This window comes from Chamaea fasciata, unplaced genomic scaffold (genome assembly GCF_029207755.1).
Source record: "Chamaea fasciata isolate MVZ Bird 193981 ecotype frontalis unplaced genomic scaffold, bChaFas1.0.hap1 SCAF_7, whole genome shotgun sequence".
Taxonomy (NCBI): domain Eukaryota; kingdom Metazoa; phylum Chordata; class Aves; order Passeriformes; family Sylviidae; genus Chamaea; species Chamaea fasciata.
This window is the reverse complement of record NW_027094092.1, coordinates 3518868-3542497: the sequence shown is the minus strand read 5'-3', so window position 1 is coordinate 3542497 and position 23630 is coordinate 3518868. Positions and strand designations below refer to the sequence as shown.

Genomic DNA, 23630 nt, shown 5'->3' with positions numbered 1-23630 from the left:
GCCTGCTGGCTTAAGAGGGTGAGATTCCTATCTTGGAAATGAACTGCTGCCTGTGGCCATCGCCTGCTGCGGCCAGAGCCGCCAGTGACAGATCGCCTGCCCTGTGAGTCACTGGGCTGGCTCTGCTGCGGACAAGCAGCCCGGGGCACCCAAAGGTGGGCACAAAGCAAGGTCGGCACGCTCCTTCCTCTTTTGAGGGTGATCCAGCTCCTCTCAGAGTACCTCAGATTCCTCTTTGGAGGAGCAGGCGGCCACGCTGTGACCTGTATAAGGTGTCTAAGGACGGCAAGGACAACCCAGGACTGCGTTCCCTTGGCTGCTGGGGGGGGATTCATCTGAACCAGCGCTGTGTGATGGGGCAGATCCCCATTTGTCTAATCTATCTATCTATCTCTCCTCTCTCCTCTATCTCTATCCGGCCGGCGGGGGCTCTGTTTGGGTCGGGCCGCCCCGGAGCCGTTCTCGGAGCCGTTCTCGGAGCCGTTCTCGGGGCCGGCGGGGGCTCTGTTTGGGTCGGGCCGCCCCGGAGCCGTTCTCGGAGCCGTTCTCGAAGCCGTTCTCGGAGCCGTTCTCGGGGCCGGCGGGGCCTCGCTCCGCCCCGGAGCCGCCGCGGCCCGCCCAGCGCTGGGGCTGCGGCGCCGGCCCAGCCCCGCTCCGCGGCCGCAGGAGGGGCCGGGCCCGTCCGAGCCGGCGGCCGCGGCGGCGGCTCCGCGGGCGGTAAGGCGGGGCGGCCCGGCCGGGGGCGGCCCGGGGCGGAGGGCGGAGGGCGGTGGCGGGGCCGGGGGCGGCGGGCAGGGCAGGGCAGGGCAGGGCCCGGCAGCGCCGAGCGGGCGCCGCGGCTGCTCCGGGCCCGGGCGGGCTCAGCGCCGCGTCCCCGCCGCTCCCCGTTGGGCCCTGCGACCCACGGCCCCCCGGGCTCGTTCTCCCCCTTAGCTCACCGGTGAGCCCCGGAGCCGCCGGGCCTTGCGAAGGGAGAGTGCTGGGGATGGGGACGGTGCCCCGTGGGCTCCCGGTGCTGACGGACCCGGCGGGGCCTCACGCGGGATTTCACAGCATCCCTTCGGATTCGGAAGAGGGACGGGGGCCGGGCCGCGGCTTGCCTGCTAGAGGGTTGCCAGGGAAAATAGGCGGTGATGTGGCGGGTGAGCAGAGGGAAGAGGAGAGTTCAGCGCTGGAGGAAAGCAGCCTGGCTCTGGGGCCGGAGGTCAGGGCAGCTCTCGGGTGCTGGATCACCCGCTGGGACAGCGCTGGGAGCAAGGAGCGGCCGCCGCCCCGTCCTTGCCCGTGCTCCAGGGAAGCACAGTGAAGTTTATTTCGTGCTGGTGCGCACGTCATGTGGTTTGAGGACCTGTAATGGAAAGAAGCTGCGGAAAATGTTTTGTTTCAATTTTAATTGGTTGCGTTTTTCTCTCGCGTTTCTGTTTTCGTTAAAAAATAAATGCAGGGAAAGTGCCAAGAAGTAGACTTTGCTCTGTTAAGAGTCAGAATTGTTTCTGTGAAAGGAGGGGTGATGATCATGCTTCTGGAAGAGGTATTGTCAAGCTTATTTACCCAGTGGAAAGAGGATATGTTCTAGATGTGCTGTGGCAATAATAGCAGTAATCCATCAGGAAAGAGCAGACTATTGCAAACCAAACAACTAAACCAACAAGTGTGCTTGTTTCCCTCATCTGCCGAACAGTCATCTGGTAGAATGGCCCAGGAGTTCTAATACCTGCCCTCCATAGCTGAAATAGATTGTTTTTCTAAAACAAATGGTAATTAAAATGAAACTTGGCTGGGTTTGAGGCTGTAGCTCTTGAGCTGCCGTTTTATGGAAGGCAACACTTTAGGGTGTAGTCTGCGTGGTAGGAATGGTGGCCTGCTGGGCAAAGCTGAGGGTAGGAATCATCAGACCGATGATCTTGTCCCTGTCATTTATCCTCTGTGAGTCCTCAAGCAGCCGGACTCAAACCTCAGGTTCCCCTCTGTAAGAGAGGTTTGTTATATTTCTCTGCTTTTTTCGGGGTGGTGAGGTGAAAGTGCGGCGAGAGATGGCAAGGCACTAGGAGGTGGTGTGTTCCTTAAACACTTAAGCGGGGCTTGCTCGAGTCGTCTTTGTGGTTCAGCTTTGACTTCAGGAGGATGTTTCGTGGGAGAGGACGCATGGGAAGAACGACCATCTAGTCTGGAATGAATGTGGAAGCCTTTATGATAATGCTTTTATCCCAGCCAAATTCAACAACAGATTTCTCTCTCTCTCTCTTTAACCAGTCCTGTTTTATGTTTCATATTGCAATGGTTGCTGTGCTCTGTGAACAGAGCTCCTCATCCTCCATCCAAAGGTGGAGTGAGTCCGACAGTACCTGCACTGATGCCTGTGTGCCAAGGGGGTCTCCTGTGTCATTTACCCCAAGATTTTCATGCTGTTTTCTCTTCTAAAATAGAAATGACACAGTGCTGTGGGCAAGTGTTGCATGCTGTTGTCTCTCATGCATCAAGCAAGATGATGATCCTGAGTCATTGCTGTGGAGCAAAACTGTTCCTTGCATGCTCTGAGCTTTCCAGCTGTCCTGAGGAATCACACTGTGCAATCAATTTAAGCACTGGTGGAGCAGGGTTGGTTATTACAGCTGTTGAAGGAAATAAATCTCAGTGCTGCATTTTATATTTCTGCACTGTTGCTTGCTTCTGCTGCCTCCTCTTCAGTGTAGTTTTTTGATGCTGTATTTTCTCTCAGCAGCTGTGAGGTGCCTCTGCAGAGTGTCTCTCTTGCTCTCTTTGGTTTATTTCAAAATGTGAAAGTGGGGATGGTGGGATACTAGGGGGAAAAAAGGAAGTTGTTGTTTTTCCAGGAGCTTTGTTTTTTTTTTTCTGAAAGCAGACTCTTCCTGGCTCCCACTTCACAGAACATCTAAGTTATTTAATTTAGAGACATCATATGCTCTCAAAGAGATTTCTGTAAAATTAAAGCCTGAGCAGCAGCTTCCTTCATGATAGTTTTCAATGGTGGATAGAGAAATTACATTCTTTATAGGGAAATCTGAGAATGACATAAGTGAAGATAAGGGACAGTGAGACTTGGTTTTCCACTGGTAATTTTTTCAGTGTGACTTTGAGTACGCTGCAAGTATCTGCAATGTGATATAAATATCCTTCAATATGTAATGTCTAATAAACCTGGATTTTAATTACTGTAACTGTTCTTTACTGTCTTAATTAAAAAACCCAAACAACTGTGATATTTTATGCATAAATCAAGACTATTGAATGTCATGAAAATATGGGTATAGAATTTTATATTCATTTCTCTCTAGTTCTTTTGCTGCTTCTTAATGATTTTGGATGGCTCAGATGGAAGTTTTTAAGCTGTGAGCAGTTGGGGCAGACCAGAGTTCAGGAATATGTTATGGCCAGGAAGATTTATTGCTGTGTAGTAAGGAAAGGTTGTCTCATAATCTTTTAAAAACATGTTTGAAATATTGTTCTGTAGGTGTTTTTCATCATTCCCTTAAAAGCAGTGCTAGGAAAGTAAACAATATCTTTTTCTCTCGTCTGTATCATTATGGCAAGGGAAGAGTTTAAGATTTTTTGAGAACTGACTAGGACTGCAGATTAAACAAATGGTAGCTGTGTTGAAAGCATCCCATTTTGTGGAAGATGGGAAGTGAGTCACTGAGTCCAGGTCCCCTGCCATTATGAGGATGACATCATATAACTTCTCATAAGAATCCTTTCATTCTAAATTTTTTTTTTTTCTTAATCAAGAGGATTCCTGGTGATGTTTACCCACCCTGCCATGTCAGAGAATGCTCATTCATTCCCTTTTTCGTACTTTTTCTTTTTGTAAAGAACCAACTGAAAATGTCTCAGAATCCTGACAAGCTAAATTCAAGCGAAGAAAAGTCGAGTGGTTTGGAGGATGATCAGGAGGAGAACTTGGACAACTTGGATCAGTCTGTCCGAAAAAGAATACGACAGAGTGCTCCAGGGTCACACAGAGATGACACACCAAAGTGTAAGCAAAACTGGTTTATGAAATACATTAAAAACTGGTCAGTTCTGTAATTGTTGTTGGAAGCAGTCCTAGTGTTCTGTAGCATTCTGTGCAAGTTTGACTGTCTTGCAATTAAATACAGTGTGACTCTTGATGATACACCTTGAAACTGTAACACTTTTCTCCCTGTTTTCTTTTTATTTTCCTAATTCTACACACAGTGTGTACATTTTCTCAGTTGTACACAATCACCACATTGCTCTGAGCCACATATATCCTAAATATCCTGGTATGTTTGTGCTCTTGGAATGTATAAACACCACCCCAGTGTGTTCCAGCTAAACTGTCTCTGCTGTTTGCCTTATCAGCTGGACCTTCTGCAGGGCAGAAAAGGCTGTTATCAACAAAGGGATATCCTGTCAGCCCCCTCACAAGATAGATGGGAAGTTGTATATTTAATCCTAATACTACTTCCATGCAAGCAGGACTGCGTATTTTTCCTAAGGCATATTTTTCTTTGCCATTCTGCTTTTAACATGAAGGTCTGGATGCAATATGGGAACCAATATTTCTGGAAAATCTGTAGATAAAACCAAGGGGAAGTTTTCTGGCTCCAGAGATTCAATTCAAAGAAGCAGAAGTGCTCGGGGTTCTAAATTTCTGCAGGGAGTGGCTCAGCAGTAGCATTTTGTTTGTTGCATTCCCTTTATTTTTTAATTGTGTTTGTTATGACTTGAGGTTTAGGGTTGTGTTTAGTGTGGTGTTACTCAGAGGAGATGTTCTGAGGGAGTTTCTGTTCTTATGCCTTGCTGATTGCCTGGCAGGAAATGGGATGTTTGTATGGAGAGAGGCTCTGAACACGTGGAAGTAAAAAGCACGGCACAGTCTAGCACTGCACTGTACCACAAAGAGGTGGTTTGGTCTCAAGCCCTTCCCTCGTGTAAGGGAGCAGGTATGAGAATGAAGTGATGTGATTTAGGAGCAGTCTTTGGCCAGTGAAGGAATCTCAGCTCTCAGTGCCCCCACTGCTGGAGTGAAGTCATTTGGCACTCGGACAAGGGTACTGTGAACTTTGCTGTCTGCTGGTTCTACTCAGAATATCAATCCTTGCTGTGTTCCCAGAGTCACTGTGCTAGGTTAAGCTCCAAGCAGAAGGAAATAAGGATTTAGGAAGGCTGCATGAAAAGAGCAAGATATTAATGAGAAATGAGCACATTGGAACCCAGCTGTATGAACTCAGAGGAGCTCTGCGTGGCAGACAAGCGGTGGACGCTTACTTTTGGAAGACCTTTTCCATGTAATTACTTAAGTCCAATCAACGTGGATTGTCAAATGTGGTGGTCACAATAGTTTGCCTGAAACATTTCTCAGGGAGCTCAGCCTACCGAGATCCCTGCTTGGTTTCTCTCACTTTGGAATTAGTATGTTGCTCCTGTGCCTGGAGCGTAGCTGAAGTGAATGAACTACAGAATGGAATGGATGCATCAGGGCACCAACCCTTTCACCAACCCAGGGCCCAGTCTGAGGCTGCTGGCCCATCCTGGTCAGTCCCAAATCCCTGCCAGGGGAAGAGCTCTTAAGCACTGGTGCTGCTGCTGCTGCTGTCCTCTGTTGTTTGGCTGATGCCTCTGGGGGAAAAAAAAAAAAAGAAGATTTTGAAGGAGTGCCATTTGCATTGGAAGTATCGAGAATAATTAGCTACTGATGTGCTGCTGCTTAACAGTGATGGTGATTTTTTGTTGACTGCTTTAATGATGAAATCACTTCCTTGAAAAATGTAAAACTGAAATGACAAAATCTGTACAATACTTGTGGAAGTAGTATGGTGAAAATGCAGCTATTTGTAATTATTTCTTCCTACAGCATGGGGAAAGATGCCAAGATGCTATTAAGCCATCCTGAAGAAGTATTGGTTTGTGTGGGGGGTTTTGTTTGGAGATGGTTTTTAAAAGTGCTTGATAGAAGCAATTGGCATACTGAACCCAGAATATCAACAGGGATCCACTCCTTGGTTCTTTGAAATTACTCCAAACCTGTGTCATCCAGCAGATGGGGCAGAAAGGGGGAAAAGGAGAAGAATCTTCAGCTGATGCTGTCTTTTGACCCTGTGCACTGTCAATAAGGTGGAAAGGGTCCAAAAGGCTCTTTCTGCAGGCTTTTGTTGAGAGCTGTCTGACAGTGTAATTGATGTTGCAGCCAGTCCCTCTCGGCCTGTGTCAGTAGAAGAGCTCATGGAGACAGCAAAGGGAGTCACCAACATGGCACTGGCACATGAAATTGTGGTGAATGGAGACTTCCAGATAAAACCAGCTGAATTGCCAGAACACAGGTAAGCTTGGTACCAAATACGTACCTAAAGAAAATTGTGTTTGTGCAACTGCAGAACAGCTCTGGGGGATCAGGTAAAGGCTCTGGCTCTTGTCTAACAGTGCCTGGGAGAAGGCAGGAAAGGATATAAGAAGAAGGTGGTAACGGTGCAGTTCTGCTTCCCCGGATATGTGTGTGTGTGAAAGCTCTTGGATTAATTGGGCATGTGTGGTGCAAATCCCAGAGTGCTGTGGTTTCTGTCGTGTCTCCTTGTCCCAGGACTCTGAGCCTGTGGCCTTCCCCAGTACCCCAGTCCGGCTGCAGATGTAGGTAGTGCTTTTAGCAATTCTTAAGCTTTCACTGCCTGTGGGGGTAAGATGAAACTGATTATTTTGGCTTTTCCTCTCTGTTTCTTCAGGGATATTTTGGGATGAGGTTTCTGTGTTTTATCAGGTTAGTCCGTGCTCCTTTCAAGTTTGAAGCCTTTCCTTCTCTGTGTGAGTCTACAGTAACTGTGTGCCCTGCTGAGAGGGGAGAGGGAGAGCAGAGGAAGCTTCATCCTCTGTTCCTTTCTCTCACACACAGTGAGGTGTGGCTGACAGCTTGATTTGGGAAAGGGGGTGCATATTTCATGGAAGGAACTTGGTCCCCATTGGGGCCAGTGCTGAAGTTACACCTGGTGTGAACAGGAACTGGCAGTATTTTGAATTAGGAATGGTACTGGAGCAGTGGAATTATTTTATTTTTTTTTTAATACAAACCAATCTGGGCCCTTACCTCAGAGTAGGTGCAATACTTATGTAGTGAAACAGAAGATTTTGTGTCAGGGAAGTTACTTAATTTCTGTTAGGTTTACTAATGAATTTTATGAAGTGGAATTGATTTTACTTGGTGGAGCCTTTAAAAGGACCATGAATACTGGTGTTTTGAAGATAAGATGTAATTTTTTCCATTTTTGTTCTCTTTCAGTTATCTAGATGTAGAATGTGATAAATACTCTGAAGGATTTAAATTTGTAGCCACCTTTGCTCGTGTGTAAGCCTGTATTAGGACATAAGCCATTCCAAATCTGTGTCCAGTTTTTCTTGCCTTTCTGAGTAACTTTAAATGACAGATCTCTGTTAATCATCATATAGTTATTATTATTACATTCTATTCTTATTATTACATGCTGTGCTTCAGGAGCTGCAGGTTATCTTTGTAAGGTGGTGCAGAGACCACTATCATTCTTTTTAACATGCTTATTCACAGCTTAGAGAAGAAAGTCAGAGATATTGTGCATAAAGCTTTCTGGGATTGTCTGGAAGCTCAGCTAAAGGAAGACCCCCCAACATATGATCATGCAATTAAACTATTGGGAGAAATTAAAGAGGTAAGATGATGTCATATGAAGGGAAATGATTGAATTTGAGTATTTGCACTGATATGAATGAGCAAAAGTGGTTGGAGTTTGGCTTTTCATAAAAAATCCTCTGTCATTGTGAATATATACAAGCTGTATAATCCTAGAGGAGAAATTTGAGTATAAAACCAAATGCAAAGCCATGTAGGGTGATTAACAGATAAGCAATACCAGTTCCATAATTCCAAGCTTCCTTCATGTTATGGCACTGGTATTAGTTACGGAATCAGTGAGATGCTCCAACACTGGGCTGATAAAACCAAGCACGATGAGTATGAAGTATGATATGTGTCACAGAGGACTTTCCACTTAGTTACTTCAGTATCACACAGCATGAGGTGAAACATTTGGAATTAGTGAGTGGTTGGTAAAAAAAAAAAAAAAAAAAAAAAAAAAAAAGAAAAGAGATGAATTCAGTCGTTTAGTTTGGGTAAGAATCCCTGGTAGTGTTCAAGGCCAGGTTGGATGGGGCATTAAGGAAACTGGTTTAGTGGGAGGTGACCCTGCCCATGGCAGGGGTTTGGAACTTGGTGATCTTTAAGGTCTCTCCTGACCCAAACCATTCTGTGATTGTTTAATTCTGTAAGCAGTGGTTCAGTAACTGCTTTGATACTTACAGTCTTTGATGTGTAGAACTAATGCACAGTTTAAAACTTTCCATTTCAGAGTCTTCTGTCTTTCTTGTTGCCTGGCCATACTAGACTGAGAAGCCAGATTACAGAAGTTCTTGACCTGGATTTGATAAAACAGGAGGCAGAGAATGGGGCCCTTGACATTTCTAAGTTGGTCAAATTTGTTATTGGAATGATGGGGACTCTATGTGCTCCTGCTCGAGATGAAGACATTAAGAAACTGAAAGATATTCATGAAATAGTTCCTCTTTTCAGGTACTGAAATGTGTTTATTAGTCATGTTCAGAGTCCCTTAAATTATTTTAGAGGTGAGGGGGGTGGGAACTTGCAACTCCTAGAAAGAAAAGAGTGATGAGGAAAAGGATATAGCTGTGGGTGTGAAGGGGAGAGATACTCCAGGGGTCTTTAACAAGGACCATCTCTGATCTGGTGAGCTGGTCCATTTGTCTGCCTCCTGCGTGTCACTGAAGGACATTTGCTTATATGTCAAATGCAAATAAGCTTTAAGGTAACAGATGAATGGTCAGTTTGTATCAGAATTGAATGTCAACAGCGGAAGGTGAAAAAAGCACACAGGAGCTTAGGGGAAATGCATTACTGGTTTCCAACCAGTTTGTCCTTTCCTCCCAGTTTGAGCTCTCTTTACCCCACTCCCTGTCTAATTCCCTGTCAGTTCTAAAGGGAGGGTGTGTTCCACATCTGGGAGCATCCAGGCTTCTGCTTTGCCACCGTGTTCTCACTGGAACAGCTCAAGGTCTCAATAGTTGGGAGAAGCTTCATTAACCTTGCTGTTTTCTAATTTGAAAAGCTTCCAGGAGTTCAGGATTGACTTGGCAGAAATACTGCCAGCAGGAATTAGGTTGTTTTGAAATTAAGGTGGTTTTCTTTTGTGTTTGTTTGTTTGTTCTTTTTTGCCCCTTGGGTTGGATTGTTCACTTCCCACCGAGGTTGGCTTTCCAGGCTGCCAACAGCCATGGCATGCAAGCTTGGAAACCCAGATGTCTTTTCATATATAATATTGCACATCCTGGGAGATAAAATCTATGGAGCTAGTGAAGTTAATTCCATGGAGGCTTTTTCGCAGGAGAGCAAGATTTGTTTCCCACTTGGAAGAGGCACATGCATGCATGTACATGCTTGCTCCAGCTTTCTCTGTCTCATGCTCTGAAGTTGTTAAGCTGTTACTGTTTCCCATGCATGTTTTTGCTCTTTCCTTAGACAATCTGTAATAAATCTTGTGAACAGCACCTCTGAAACATCTGCAGCCTTGAATAACTTTTTCTGTTTGTTTGTTTAGAGCAATTTTCTCTGTATTAGACCTAATGAAAATGGATATGGCAAACTTCGCTGTCAGTAGTATTAGGCCAAAATTAATGCAGCAGTCTGCTGAATATGAAAGAAAGAAGTTTCAGGAGTTTCTTGAGAAACAGCCAAGTATGACTTTGTTCCTTTCTTTCTTCCCCTCTGACCTCCCAGTAAAGTGCGTGTCTTTGCTTGTAGATCATGAAAAGAACTCAGTTATTTTTATAAGTTCTAGAATTCATATGGTAAATGACAGCTTGTGCCCCAAAACTATGGTTAGAAAACATCTGCCAGAACAATAATTTTGCCCTTGGCACATTCAGTTTAATTTCAATACAGTATAGGGCATGATTTCCCAGCATCATTTCACCTCTGATTTCTTGTAGCTGTGTGGTTTTGTTTTAGACGTTCTGCTTGATGCAATAAATGAAATGCATGTCATACCTGATATCATGGGCATTAGTCATAGTAACTAATGGGATTGTTTGGAAATTGCTGGTGGAAAAACCTAACTTCGAAAAGGAATTTCCTTAACAAGATTTTTCCCCCCGCTCTTCCAGATTCTTTAGACCTTGTCGCAAAGTGGTTGCAAGAAGCAGCAGATGATCTTGCAAAGCTGGGCCATGAAGTGTTGCCTCCCCACTCTAGTGATGGTGCCGCTGGTGGGGCTGCTGCCTCGTGCTTCACTGCTGTACAAAATCAGGCCTATCTGAAGCTCCTGAAGTGGGATCACATGAATAGGCCTTTTCCAGAAGTAGGTATTTAGCAGAAAAATTGGTTCTGTGCTTGTTCCACTCCTTTATTCCCAGGACACGGCTTTGTAGCCTTGCAACACGTCCAGGTACTAGACCATTGATCTCTGACTGGGAGATCTGGCAGCTCTAACAGGTGCCTGCTTTTCAGTGCTGAAACCTGCTTAGCTGGAAAAGAGGAGTCAGTGCTTTTCACTGTGCTCCTGGTGCTGGCCTGCTGCTGTTCCCTGTGCCTTTGCATCCCAGTGTCCCTTCCCAGCCCTGCAAACTGACTCCGTTCTGTGCTGGCTCCCTCCCTCCTTGCAGACGGTGCTCATGGACCAGACGCGCTTCCTGGAGCTCCAGCTGGAGCTGGAGCAGCTGCTGGTGGTGGGGACAGTGCTGCTGGTCACCTTCAGTGCAGCAGGCCCAGCCCTCGTCGACGTGCCTGGATTCACTGAGAAAATCAAAACCATTGTCAAGGTGCTGCTGACGGGAATGCATCTCCCGTGAGTATGGCACAGCGCTGCTCTCAGGGACAGGTGGAGCTCTGGGGTCAGCCTGGGAAGGGATCAGCTTCAGCCTCTTCCTGGCTGGGGACTGCGGGAAATGCAGAGGAGCTGATGAGGGCTTTCTATGAGCCCAGGCTGACAGTTTTTCTGCAGCTTACTCACACAGAGCTGTCTTTTCTTGCTCTGCTCTCTCATGATTTGTACAAGCTGCTTTTTTCAGAGCATGTTTTTCATGGTACAGGAGAGTCCCAGCAGCTGCCTCTGCTCAGAGTTTGGGCCAGGCTCCCCAAAACCCTGAGTGTGGCACAGTGAGCTGCCTGTAGCTTTAGTGATTACTCTATGCCTGCGGGTTTTGTTTCAGTCAGAGCTGTCCTCAGACAGAAAGTCAGCTCTTATGTATATGGATTTTTCAGGCTTCAAGTCTTTAATGTTCTCCTTCTTCCTTGCTTTAGATCTCAGCTTTATTTTTCATGTGAAAAATTAATCGTTGCATTAATCTTCATAATTGGCTTTATCTGCAGTGTGCTTTTCCCACTACATTTGATAAATAAGGCAACTCTAATTGAATGGTTCATTTTTAAAAAGTGGGAAAACGGTGAGTAACTAATACAGTTATGCTGTACCTCATGTTTTCCAGCTCCTTTAACCTGAAGGAATCCCTGGCCACCGTGGGTGAGAAGGTGTGTGCTGAAGTGAACAGCTGCCTTTGCCAGCATGGCTTTACCCCATTCTCAGCTGAGAGGGAGGCTGTGCTGAAGGGACAGATCCAGGCAGTGGCCAGCCCAGAAAACTCCATCTGCAAGCTCATAGGTAGGGCTGGGGAGTGCTCTGCCCTCCCTGTCTGTGGAACTGGGGCTGGGGGCTGTGCAGGCCTCCTCTTCCCACATTGTTTTGCCACGTTGTTTCCACATTGTTTCCACCTTGTCTTTCCAACTTGCTGACCATGTTCAGGCTTGTTGCATTTTACATGAGGTTACGCTGTTTCTAATTCACCTTCTCTTTTGAAAACAAACCAAACCCATTTTTTTTTTTTCCAGATTCTCGAATTCAAAAGTTTCTGGAGAATTATCTTGCATCCAGTCACCAGAAATCGTTGCCTGCCATTCCTGGAGGATTAGGCCCTATTCAGAGGGAGCTGGAGGAGATTGCTGCCAAGTACATTCGTCTTGTCAACTACAACAGAATGGTCTTCAGCCCTTACTATGATGCAGTTCTTGGCAAAATACTGACTAAGGAGGAATCCCAAATTGTAGGGAAGTCAGAAGAGTCATAAAACCAGTCTGTGTGCTACCAATACAGTATTGTCAGCTATTAAATAAAACTTGTACCAATATTTGTCTAGGAAAACAGCTTTCCGTGTAAATACTGGTTCCTTTTAACCCATGAGTAGTGACTGGTGAGGGAAATACAGGAGATGCTGTAAGAGTTCTGAGGTAAAAGATGAGAGATGCATTTCTAATATAATTATGCAACCTGGGGGGGCATATCATAGGAATTTTCTGGCTGCAATTTATAGGTTTTTGAGCTGATGATAGGGTAGGGCAAGTTTAACAACCAAACTTTGTATTTAAGTCGCTCATTTTAGGGCATTTAACTCTTAATTTACAGTGATCTTAGTTTAATTTTTCCAGAGCTGATTAGCAATGGTTCTTCCCAGAACGGGTGATTTGGTTTTTTTTAAAAAAAATCTTACTTTAAAGAATTAATAAAGCTAAAATTCTAAAGAACTTTACCAGACAAAACACCAAGCCAAGCAGCACTTTACTGTAACGTTATGGTGAGTATGGGAGGCTTACTAGTTTTTTCTGTATTTTACTGCATTTTTAATAGCATTTTTTTGCTGTTTACCTGCAGATATTACAAAACATAATATATTTTTGTAGCAAATTTTCTGGTTATTGGGTAACTGTCCTCTGCTATGTACAGTACTCCCAGAGGTGGCAATCTTATAGATTGCAGCTGTATTTATATCTTGTAAAGATTTCAGAAAGGGCAGAGCTAAAATGTTTTGATAAAAGTGGCATTTCTTACCTTTTTTTTTTTTTTTTGCTAGTAGTTTACTCCTTTTTAGGTGAAATACTAATTTTAAAGTAAATTGTCAGTTGCAGAAGGTGGATTTAAAGTGTGTGAAAGTTTAGGTTGAAAATTTTGCGTTTTTTTAAAAACTACAACAGGAGATGGTTGCATATTCAATCACATCTTCAAAAATATCTGGGAAGTGCAGAGCACTGTGGGGAGTATAAGTGATTTTAATGTACTGTGAGAGGTGAATGGTTTGATGTTAGTTTGAATATACAGGGAATATTTTAGTAGAATTTTTTCATTTTGTAGAGGTGTTCTTAAACTTAGAATATTTGTTGGTCTTGAATTTACTGAGCTACGTGTTGTATAGAGGAGAAGAACCCAGTGATCTTACATTGCAGTCTCAGGCTCAGCTGGGAGGTAAGTGAAATTTTCCTCTGGTTGAGCACAACAGTGTATTACAGTAATCAATATTTGATAGTTTGATGAAAGCAAAGTTTGTAGTTACACACAGTAAGCGGCCCAAGTATCAGGTTGTCCAAACCAGAACGTGCTGTCTTTAAAAAAGCAACCAACAAGGTATGTGAAATAAATACAGGGGCCCTTGTATTGCCAACAGGCAGGTTAATTTAGGAATCAGCCAAAGTAACAGAACTTGTAGAAGCACTTGATTATGATCCACTGTTGATGCTTCCCTTTCCAGTTTCCTTTGAATGTCAGTGCAGATTAAGTTGCACCAGCTTTGTGTTTGGAGGGGGATGGAAGAAATACCTTTTTTTCTATATTAGCCTATGCAACTCTAAACCAAATCTTCTCTCATCCATTGCAAACCCCCTTCCCCAAGGGAAAAACCCAGCAAAACCTTGTGAGAGTTCATCAGCTCAGACAAGTGATTTTTCTCTTGGCCAAATGTACTCAGCCAGCAAAACGAATATCTGTCTTTGAATCCTTCTTTGATAACTCAAAAGTGAAGTTCCTTAGCTAGAAAAAAAAGGGTTCTGAGTAGGGTTTATTTCATTGTTTAGATCAGCAAAGGATTCTGCAGAGGTCTTCAAGGCTGCTGCCTCAGCTTGCTGAGCTTTGCTATTAGAGCAGCCTCTGCCTCACAACCCAGCCTTAAAGCTCTGCAGCTGCAAAACTCCCTCAGCCTGTGCTGAGTGAGCTACCAGAGCCATCACTGCTGGAGATAGCAACAAGATAGATAACCAAGGCACAGCTGTTTCCAGTTCTGTTAACCGGGAGCTGCACAGGTTAGAAATTGCAGCTGCTGTTTTATCTTCCAGTCCAGCCTGGGAGCTGCCTTTGGAGGCAATGACGCCGACTACACCGAGTTTGCTGAGGCACAGGATGATCTCGAGGGTGTGGGGAGGAACGTCACGGTGAGACAGGCACCTAGAAAAGCCCTTGAAAGGTGTGTGACTGATGGCACAGTGAAGGGCACTGCTTTAGCACTGGATAAAATCCTAATTGAGGCTGCTCCCAGGGCTGGCTTTCAGGGTTCAGGGCCCATGAGAGCCTGCTCCTGACATGGCAGCAGCCACCAGGGCCTGTATTGCTTGCACACAGGGAATCCTGCCTCCCCTCACAGGAGGGCTTTGATCCTAAGCCTTCGTGTAGCAGAAGAATCCCAGAGGTAGGAAACAGAGTGCAGTACTCACCTGTGGCTCCACTCTGACCTCCAGGGCCCGCACAGAAGGAACAAACGCTCCTGGCACAGGTGCTGGGGGTCTTTCAACAGGAAAGATCTAAAGGGAGTGCAAAACAATGCCCACAAAGCATGGTAATGATTCTCCCAGGTTGTTCTTTTCAACCGAGAGTGTTTGACAAACAGTTTGTCTACATCCTCTCTAAAAGAAATAGGGAGATGCAGTTGAGTGGCAAAGCAAGGGCATTCCAGGATGGCTGAGGCCAGCCCCATCTCCCTGTGCTTCACCCCTTGCCCTGGCTGAGGCAGCTGTGCTGGGCTGGGAATGTCTGTCATTTGCCCCAGGCTCTGACTGTCCTCCAGTGCAAGGGCTTCTTAGGATTTTATCAGAGTGCAATTCCAAACAGCCAATTCCAAGTTAAAAGCTGAAGTACGCATAGAACCTGCTTGGAAAGCTCACACAGTGGGTTTTTTAGCTCGTTTGAAGATAGATGTAGCTGATTGTTAACGTTTAGCTTTGTACTTTACCTGGAAGAGCAGTGCAGGTATCCAGGACTAGGCTGTGTGAGCCAGTGCTCCTGGACTACCCACATGGAACTGAGTTAGTCTCCCGGATGCTGTCTTCTTCAAATAGTCCTGGAATTACAAGCCAAAGTGTGCTGTATCCTCTAGAAAATGGAAACCAAGCTCATTCTAATATGTATGCTCTGATCAATTTCCTGTGATGGTATAATTAGCATTGCTTTTGAAGTGGCTGAATAATATTTAAGAAGTACCTTCTTGTGTTTGAATAAAACCAGAATGAGGCATGATGTTATGGATATCCTTTTATTTTAAAGGAATGGGTTTTTTTGTTGTTGTTGTTTTTTTTGTTTGTTTTTAATTTTCAACTACAAAACAGATTCCTTACATTCTGCCATAAATAAAAATGGACAATAAGGCAGGACACTACATGAACAAACTGAGAACAAGTGTTTTCCAGAAAATGTGAATTAAAAATGCTTCACAAGTATAAGCCATCCAGTTTTTAAAATAAAACTGTTGAAAACCCACAAGAGTTCAAGTGGTAGATGTGTACACCCTCGAAGAACAAAATACAGTTTTGACATTTTGCACTTTTGGTTTTGAAAACCGAGTTTTGTTCAGAGCACATTCTAAGGTTGTTCGGGCTGTTTTCAGATCAAGAACCATATGGGAGAAGAGGCACCACAGTAACAAAACCATTTTCAAGGAGTTTTTTGTTTGCAGCTGTCCCTTTTAAATGCTTGACTTTTAAGAGACTGATTCAATGCAAGTCTTTGTCTGTCACAGCAGAACTCCAAACTCGTTTCACCGGATTCTCTTTTGCTGTCGTGCTCTGTAAATGTCATGTACAGGGGGAACTACAGATCCTTTCTCCTCATCGTCATCGGAATCCTCATGTGATCTCTTCACAGCCTTGTTGAGAATGGTGTTGTTTTCCACAGGTCCATTGCCTTCCACAGCTATTTCAGGCAGGCCGCCCGTGATTATCCGCACAGCTTCGTCAACAGCTTCAGAGAGAGACACAGAAGCCGCTCAGTGTGTGACACCCCGAGCCCTGAGCAGCCATCAGCGCCCTAGCAGGGACACCCATAGACACCTCGGGGACACTTCTGCAACACAGGACACTTCTCCTGCCCTGCTCTACAAAGATTAAGCCTCAGCTGTCTGAAACTCAGCTGTGCTGAACAGCAATTATAAAGGAAATGCTGCTGCTCCAGCTTGAGCCCTCCCTTTACACAGGAATTGAGGTCACTTGTGAGCTCCAGTAAAACAGGAAGGCCTTTTGGGAATCAGGGTAACTAGTTCATGATTCCCCAGAAAGGCTGCAGAGCAAGTCAGTTTCTGCTTCTCAACAGAGGAAGCCTCAAAAATACCCTGTATAATTTAAATAGATCTTTTAGTTTCACTCCAAGAAATTTAATCCTACATTTCCTTCTCTATGATAATTTTTTTTTCTTAAACTAACAAGGGGGGTGAAGAATGGCATATTCTCATCAGCTGTAGGATCTGTGCTGTTTCTTTATTCCAGAACTCCCTTTCTTTGCAGGAGCTCAGAAAGCAGCTGTGCCCAGGCACTGCAACAACGTGCACTGAGAGTTATCCCCACCAATGCCTTCACCGTGCTGCAAATTTGTAATTTCATGTTACAGCTGCAATGCTGCTGGAAATGCTGCCTTTAAAGGGTATTCTCAAAATCTTCATTCTTTCTTTCAATTTGATACCATCAAAAGAGCAGCTGGTGATTTGTAGTTTTTTTGCAGGTAATGTGCAAACATCTCTATGCAGATTCCAGCCCAATCTCCTCTGCTCTTAAACAAACACTAATTACAATCTGTAAATGAGGTCTGGGTTTTAGACAGCAATGTCCATATGTAAACCCAAGTCTTATGCAGCACTAGCACAGCCTCCAGGGAGGACAAGTAACTTACTGTCTGGCAGTTTGCATCTTCTGAATATCTCCATGAGCTCATCCACTTGAACAAAGGGACCCTGATTTGTTACCAAAGAAAAAGAAGAGTTTAGAAGGCTATTTTCCGCAGAGTGATACACACTGTGGTTCTGTCACGACAGAATGTCTTCCACAGCTTTCTGAAATGTTCAGTTCTTTAAAACAAACCTGAAAACAAATAGGAGGTGGCAGGAGCTTCATGAGAACGACAGCTGCTGGTGGAACAGGAAATACCCCGCCCGGGACAGGATGTAAACCTGGAGCTGTGGGGAGGAAAGCTGAGTGAAGCCAGTGCAAGACAGCTGGGCCAGAGCTGCTTTTGCACTGCATTGCTATTTGATCCAAGTAATTAGTACCCTGTCCCCTTTGGCTCTGCTTATTCCGCATTGTTCACACAGAGATCTGCTCTGTGAGCAGTGTGTGTAACAGCTTATTACCATTTACCAGACTCCAGACTCCTTGTACTTACTTCCATGTGACCTTGGCGTTAATTAAAACACACATGCCTTTAGTAACCCAGTGAAATGACAGCCTAAGAGTTAAGTACAGGCTTAGATGACTGAGGAGCAGGAAAGCCTCTGATTAGGCTGGTTCCTAACTCGCCACAGGTGAAACACAACCACTTCCCAAAGCCTGACTTACGTGCTAAGTGCCTTGGCTGAAATGGAATCATCTGCTGAGTGTCTGGTTTGGGATATTCAGGTTTCCTGTCGACTTCATCCTTGAGGACAGGCACGATGGAAGGTGCAACCACAGGGTCTGGAATTATTGCTGCTAGCTTGGCACGGGAGACATCCTGTGAAAGCCAATTAGAGAGCGCTGAACTTGGCAGGATCACACTGCTTGCTTCAATTACAGAACAAAACCTCACTCTGCACCAGTCGCTTATTCTCACTTTGTCTTCATTATCATTTCAGATGTCCTCTTACAAGACCATCTGGGCAAAACTTGCATGGTTTCATTAAACATTTTAATCCTGCAGCGTCCCAGCTGGGAATGGAAACGCTTGTTTCTGTTACTGAATGGGACCGTGTTTGTCATTTTCGAGTGGCTCCTTTTTTAGGTTGAGGATTTAGGTGAACAGGTGCAGACCACTAGGCCTTCACAACTATCATTTCTCCCTCATTTCATTCCCTAGATTATTTTAGCTGGAAAAGAAGTAAAGCATAAGGCAGTCAGTAGGCATGCAAAGCATCAGTTCAAACAGGATTATATTTTGGCGTGTTCCAAGCAGCATGAATCAGCCCCAGGGCTGCACCATCTTAGGTACACGCTGCCCTGCATGCACTTAGCAAAATGTACTTGTTTGTAAGCTCACATCTAACTTCAAAATAAGTTTTCCCCCACTGCATTCAAAGAAAAGTATTCAGTGCCTCAATGGGAATCTGATTTCCACCAATGGGATTATTTTACAGCTCTGTGATGGTCAACAATTCAGCTGCTTTGTTAATTTGATGGCATCTGTATTTTTCATAAATTATTTTTCTGTGTAAGCAGTAAGAGGAAGCTGTGGCACTGTTTTAGAGGCATGGATTGAGGGCTCTCTTCCTGCCCATGCCAATGGCAATCAGCTGTTTCTTCTTCTCTGGCAGCCCTAAAAAAAATGTAAACCAACATCCTGTTCTGTTCTAATGATTCCCCAAAGTGTTAAATGACAGAAATAGTAAAAATGCATGTGGTTAGAAACAAAACAGGAGACCACCAGATACAGGGGTCTGGCCTAGGCTTTGAACTCCACATGGCAGCACCAAAGCACTTTAGCCCTAAGAAACAACTGAAAAAAGAGGCAGCCACTGATCCCTGTCAATAGCTTTCCTCAGCCATTCACAGCAAACACTGGGACTGCAGCATGAGGGCCTTGATGTGTTTCCCAGCAAAGTCAGGGGAGCTCTGCCACCTCAGAGCAGAAGGACAGCCAGCCACATTTCATACAGATGACCTGATCCTACAAATTTCCCAAAGAATGCTGGTTTTTGAAGGAGCTCAGGTGTGAAGTGGAGGCCTGTAGGTGCATGGTGATGGCAATTAACACACGGACCTTTCCATGGGGAGATGAGAGGTACCCAGCAACACCCAAAGCTGCAGCTGTTACTGGTGGCCCTTGCTCCTTTCTGCCCTTGGCCCCTGGCACTTTGCTGCCCAAGGAGACCAGGAGGAGGAGAAGGAGGAGGAGGCCTGCTTTACCTGCTTTTCTAGCAAGGGGGAGGACTGTAAGGCAAGTCCTAAGCAAGGAATTGCTCCAGATTCCTAGGACTGAAAAGAACAACAGGGAACTGAAGTGTTCTTACCCACTTACCTTATAACCAAGGGCCTTCAGCTCGCTGGCAGAGCAAGGGTACAAATCCATGAACTTGTACCTGTCCACCAGCAGAGCTGTTTCTTTGCCCTCATATTCTTCCTTGAACGCTGTAAACCTCCGTTTTTCCACTTTCAGGATGCTGGCGAGATCCCCAATGTTACTTTCAAAGGCTAAAAACCGAGCCCATATTTCCCTGGAACAGAAAAGGGACACTGAGAGTTACTGAAGGAGGAAGGATTACTGAGCACAAGCCAATTAAAACCATGCAAGAGGACAGACCCAGAGGAGGCCGCGTGGGAGTGCATGGCCATTTCTGTTATTTACTTTAGATGCATCTAAAATAGGCATCACCCTCCCGGTGCCTTCTGTATTTCTGTAAGAGCTTTCAGTCTAGTGGACTGCAAAGGGATTTGTTACAGAAAGGGAAGGATTTCTGTAAGCCAAGGAAGGACTTCAGGATTTGAGGCGAGCTTTTATCAAACACTGCTCACCCTGTACACAGAGCTTCGCTCTGATGCTGATATGGGAAGGACTTTTTACCATGCATTATGATCTAGTTCCTCTGCACAGACCAGCATATTCTAGCTGGCAAGAACACAACAGGCAGTGCTTCAGAATTTTGTACAGCCCAAAATATATATAGTTACTGCTGATTTCTCCATGGAAAAATCTCATATATAACTTAAGCAACATCTGACTGTATTTCTGGACTTGATTCAACTTTCATTTTAACTTTGGAGTTCACCTTTGAAGAAGGTTCAGCTTTTAAGTTCTTGTATTTTCTCACTTTTAAATTGGGCATAAAAGTACTTCTCACAAAAGATCAGAACTAAAGTGCAGAATGAATGTGCACAGCAGTGTCGTATTTGATTCATTAGTTTTGACGCTTTCGTCTACCAGAATAATAATGGTGAAGTGAACCCTCAGACTGCAAGGCTTTGGTGAGCATTTTTTTTGAGAAAGAAACTTAAAAAGTAGCAATGAAAATATGGAAGTGAGCGGTTAATCCAAGCCCTTTCTGGTTCTTTCCTTATTTTATTTTCACGGCTGGGTGATGCTCAGCACGCTCCTCGACAAATTCCTGACTCACCTTCTCAGCTCAGACCATTAAGTCCTTACTGTACAGGAGGATTTTGGACTCTATCCTCAACAATCCTGCATCAATAAGGTTTTAAAGTAAATAAATTAATGAATTTCACTAGAAGTGGGATAGGGACTTTCCCAAATCTGTCACAGTCGGACAGAACAAAGAGGGAAAGGAACATCTGTACCTAATTTTGTCCTGCTGTTCATGTTTCTAATTTCTTTGGGATATTTATGGTTGAAAGGGGTTATTTATCTTTTCCAGTGCAGTGAAACTGCTTTTGCAGACGTACCCAGATTTCTCAGGTGGAAGGCTCCCTGAAGTTAAAACACGTTCAAACAAAACTCTTGTATTGTTGTCCTCTTCAAAAATAGAAAGAAAAAAAAAATCACACTGAGTAAAATATATTAAAGGCAAGTTAAAAGATGTCCATTCAAAGAGATGTGTACACTGAATTAAGCATAAGGCTGACTTTCATGGATTTGAATTTCAGTAAGTATAAAAAGAGATCTGAGTGCCCACATGAAACTTCACTGATGTTGAATTCCAATGTGAATTTGTTCTTTGGAGGTCTGTTTCTATTGATAGTGACAAACTGATCCTAACACAGGTTCTTTTATAACAGCACAGCTATTGCTTGGCATCTCTTCAGGATTTCTGGAGGAGGAATTTTCTTTAATTATCTCAATAGCACATGTTGGGAAATTTAAATCTGGCTTTTCGATTCATTATTTCCCTTTTAAATCAGGGCAATATTAATATGCTTGTATAGTCCTCAGAAGTTCTCCCAGAATTATTAGACCTGGTCCCCAGCAAGCAGTCAGTCTTTGCACAGGGCCAGCGGGGGGGATGGAGAGGTTGGTGGGTTTGTTCCTAAAACTGTCAACTCCTGCCCTGTGAGTGGCACCACCTCTTACACTTACAGTTCAGAAGTCAGTTCTCCTGGGTTTCAGGAGTTCTGCTGGGTTATTAAAATAGAGCAATACACTAGTGAGTTTTAAGATAATTTTTTTCTCACAGCAACCTACAGAAAGGTATTGTTAATATTCATGTAGACCCGCAATAACTTAGTGCAAAATTAAATATACTTCAACTTGGATAAAATCTCTCAGTTTGCAGCTCACAGGAGAAAAAAACCCTCAAAATCTTTAAACTCCCAGGGCCTGAAAATCCCAGGTACTGCAGTCTGACAGGAGATGAATGGTGCCTGGTGCTGCAGAATCCACACAGCAGCTTGGGTTTCCTTTTTAAGAAGGCCATTCAGCCCCTGCCTCAGGGAATCCCACCCAGAGCCCTTCCACCACCACCTCCACCTCCTGCCCAGGACTCCCCAGCCCCTGTGCCCCGGGCCCCGTCTCCTGCTCTTCCATTGCAGCTCCCCAGCACCTTCCAAGCACAACTGATATGCCCAGGATTGATTTTATATCTTGCTCATCTCATCCATTTGGGGAGAAGAAAGAGTTTAAATTCATTCTAGTCAGGACCAGCTAATCCCTCACTCCTCTCATGCTGACTGTAAACTCCTTTAGATCTTTTTCCTCATGATTTAGATGCCTCATGTACTTCCCACTGTTCACAGCAGATGCTGTAAAACTCCTGCACTGCCAGTGAGTTACAATTTGGAAAGTTCACTCTCCTCCCTTCAGCAGAATCAAGATTTAAAGTCACTGTACTTGTGGAGCTTCGGTGTGGACAAACCAGCAGGTTTTGTGTTTCAGATTAACTACTGAGCTTCATGAAGAGGTTTCACTGCTCTTCAAGAAGAATTTAAATACCAAGAACTTGGCCTGGACCTGAACTCACAGAGTAATGCTTCATTAGACCTCTCAAAGCTTAAAGCTTACCATTAAGGTGGGAAAGGTAGTCGATATATGCCAGTACATATTCTGGAATGTCCCCATATTTTTTCAGCCCTAGCTCAAAAATCTTAAAGGCCACAGACTTATCCTGCAAACATTGGGGGGAAAAAGAAAAGTTATTAGCTTCAGTGAGCTGTGCACCCTCCTGACACTTGTTTAGGATCAGGGTGAGCACCTGTGATTACCTTACTACAATAATACTCCATTAAAGCTGCAGTAACATAGACATGGTGGCGGGTCCGGGCATCCTCTCTCGCTTTCTTAAATATCGTCCTTCCGGATTTAATGCCTTCTGCTCGCCTTGCAAATTTCATGTACTGGATATAAACCTAAGGTGCACATTAATATTTAAATAGGATCAGTGCTAACAAAGAACACCAGGATATCATTAAGTTTTTTTTAACTAGGTCTGAAATAATCTCGACTCACAAAATACAGCAAATGAATTGTAATAGAAACAAGGCTGTCTTGTGCCTCTGTGTTGTTCTGCTTTAAATACCGAGGCAAACATTCTAATAAATTTTTTTTAATAAAAAAATGGAATACACCTAAGACTGATCCCCTGAAAAGACAGTACTTAATACACAGATTTTTCAAGGAAGGGGAGGTAAGGAGATGAATGTAATTTAAATAAGTTGGTGCCTTCAGAGAACTTAAGGCTTGTTGTAGAAATGGTAACTTTCCAATAAAGTTAAGACACCCATAAAGCCAAGGAAGAGCCAAAAGGCCTGATGAAGCATTTTACTGAACATTATACAATCCAAGATGCAAATCATCCTGCCTGCAAGTATTTACACCTGATCAAGGAAATAATGAACGTGCTACTTAATTCAGCAGCCAATTTGTGACTTGCACTTCTTTGGGATTCAACTTTCCTTCACTCTGAATTAAATCACAAATAGCAGCATTCCTCAAGCAGGAGGAACTGGTACACCGTTTCCCACAAAAGGCGCCTTTGGGAAGCATTAGGATGTGTCTCTAAAGAACGGCAAGTGTCAATAAATGGATACATCTCCTCTGACACTGACCCCCTTGTTTAGTGTTAGACTTCACACCCTCTTTTGCCTCCTCATGCTTTGTTCTGCATGTTTATAATAAGTTAAATAACCTTTTCAGGGCAGGTTACTTCTGACACCACTTGTTCAGCATTACCACAGCTGGCACATGGACAGTGTTTACTGTGTCACTTCAGCAGAGGCACAGCAACACTCTGATACCTACATAGTGCACTACAGATTTATTTGAAACTACATGGCCACAGGATGGTTTTGAAATATTTTATATCTTTTATCTTCATCACTTGTTGTAAAAGCCTGTGTAAAAGAGACAGAGGAGGAAAGTGCATGTGACTCAGCGCACTTCAATGGATTAAAGAGTGTAGTTCTG

General features: G+C 44.3%; 2 protein-coding genes across 4 annotated transcripts in view; one reads left to right on the top strand and one right to left on the bottom strand.

Moving 5' to 3' along the window:
- Window positions 1-644: 644 nt before the first annotated feature.
- TCP11L1 (t-complex 11 like 1) lies at window positions 645-15339 on the top strand. Of its 3 annotated transcripts, none has more exons than XM_066187237.1 (10): window positions 645-717; window positions 3832-3997; window positions 6173-6305; window positions 7535-7655; window positions 8352-8572; window positions 9615-9751; window positions 10180-10373; window positions 10678-10859; window positions 11500-11672; window positions 11900-15339. In XM_066187237.1, the coding sequence occupies exons 2-10, from the start codon at window positions 3844-3846 to the stop codon at window positions 12133-12135; spliced, it is 1551 nt and encodes a 516-aa protein (XP_066043334.1). In that variant the 5' UTR covers window positions 645-717; window positions 3832-3843; the 3' UTR covers window positions 12136-15339. The 3 variants fall into 3 exon arrangements, with proteins under 3 accessions (XP_066043334.1, XP_066043335.1, XP_066043333.1); XM_066187238.1 differs by lacking the exon at window positions 645-717 and adding an exon at window positions 872-940; XM_066187236.1 differs by lacking the exon at window positions 645-717 and adding an exon at window positions 1161-1531.
- Window positions 15340-15572: 233 nt separating this feature from the next.
- CSTF3 (cleavage stimulation factor subunit 3) overlaps window positions 15573-23630 on the bottom strand; it is a 47525-nt gene continuing 39467 nt past the window's right edge. Inside the window, exons 14-21 of the mRNA XM_066187235.1 lie at window positions 22430-22573; window positions 22230-22332; window positions 20678-20747; window positions 19299-19494; window positions 17645-17798; window positions 17171-17265; window positions 16983-17043; window positions 15573-16061 (exon numbers count right to left, since the gene is read on the bottom strand). Of these exons, the coding sequence (XP_066043332.1) occupies window positions 15859-16061; window positions 16983-17043; window positions 17171-17265; window positions 17645-17798; window positions 19299-19494; window positions 20678-20747; window positions 22230-22332; window positions 22430-22573 (1026 nt within the window). The 3' untranslated portion in view covers window positions 15573-15858. The remainder of the gene's footprint in view (window positions 16062-16982; window positions 17044-17170; window positions 17266-17644; window positions 17799-19298; window positions 19495-20677; window positions 20748-22229; window positions 22333-22429; window positions 22574-23630) is intronic.

What these genes read in the sequence shown, in the direction of transcription:
- TCP11L1 (XM_066187236.1), top strand. Translation starts at nt 1,439, where the DNA reads ATGCAGGGAAAGTGCCAAGAAGTAGACTTTGCTCTGTTAAGAGTCAGA. An exon ending in GCTGAATTGCCAGAACACAG is followed by an intron (nt 6,306 to 7,534) that starts GTAAGCTTGGTA and finishes GCTTATTCACAG; the next exon opens with CTTAGAGAAGAAAGTCAGAG. An exon ending in TATTGGGAGAAATTAAAGAG is followed by an intron (nt 7,656 to 8,351) that starts GTAAGATGATGT and finishes TTTCCATTTCAG; the next exon opens with AGTCTTCTGTCTTTCTTGTT.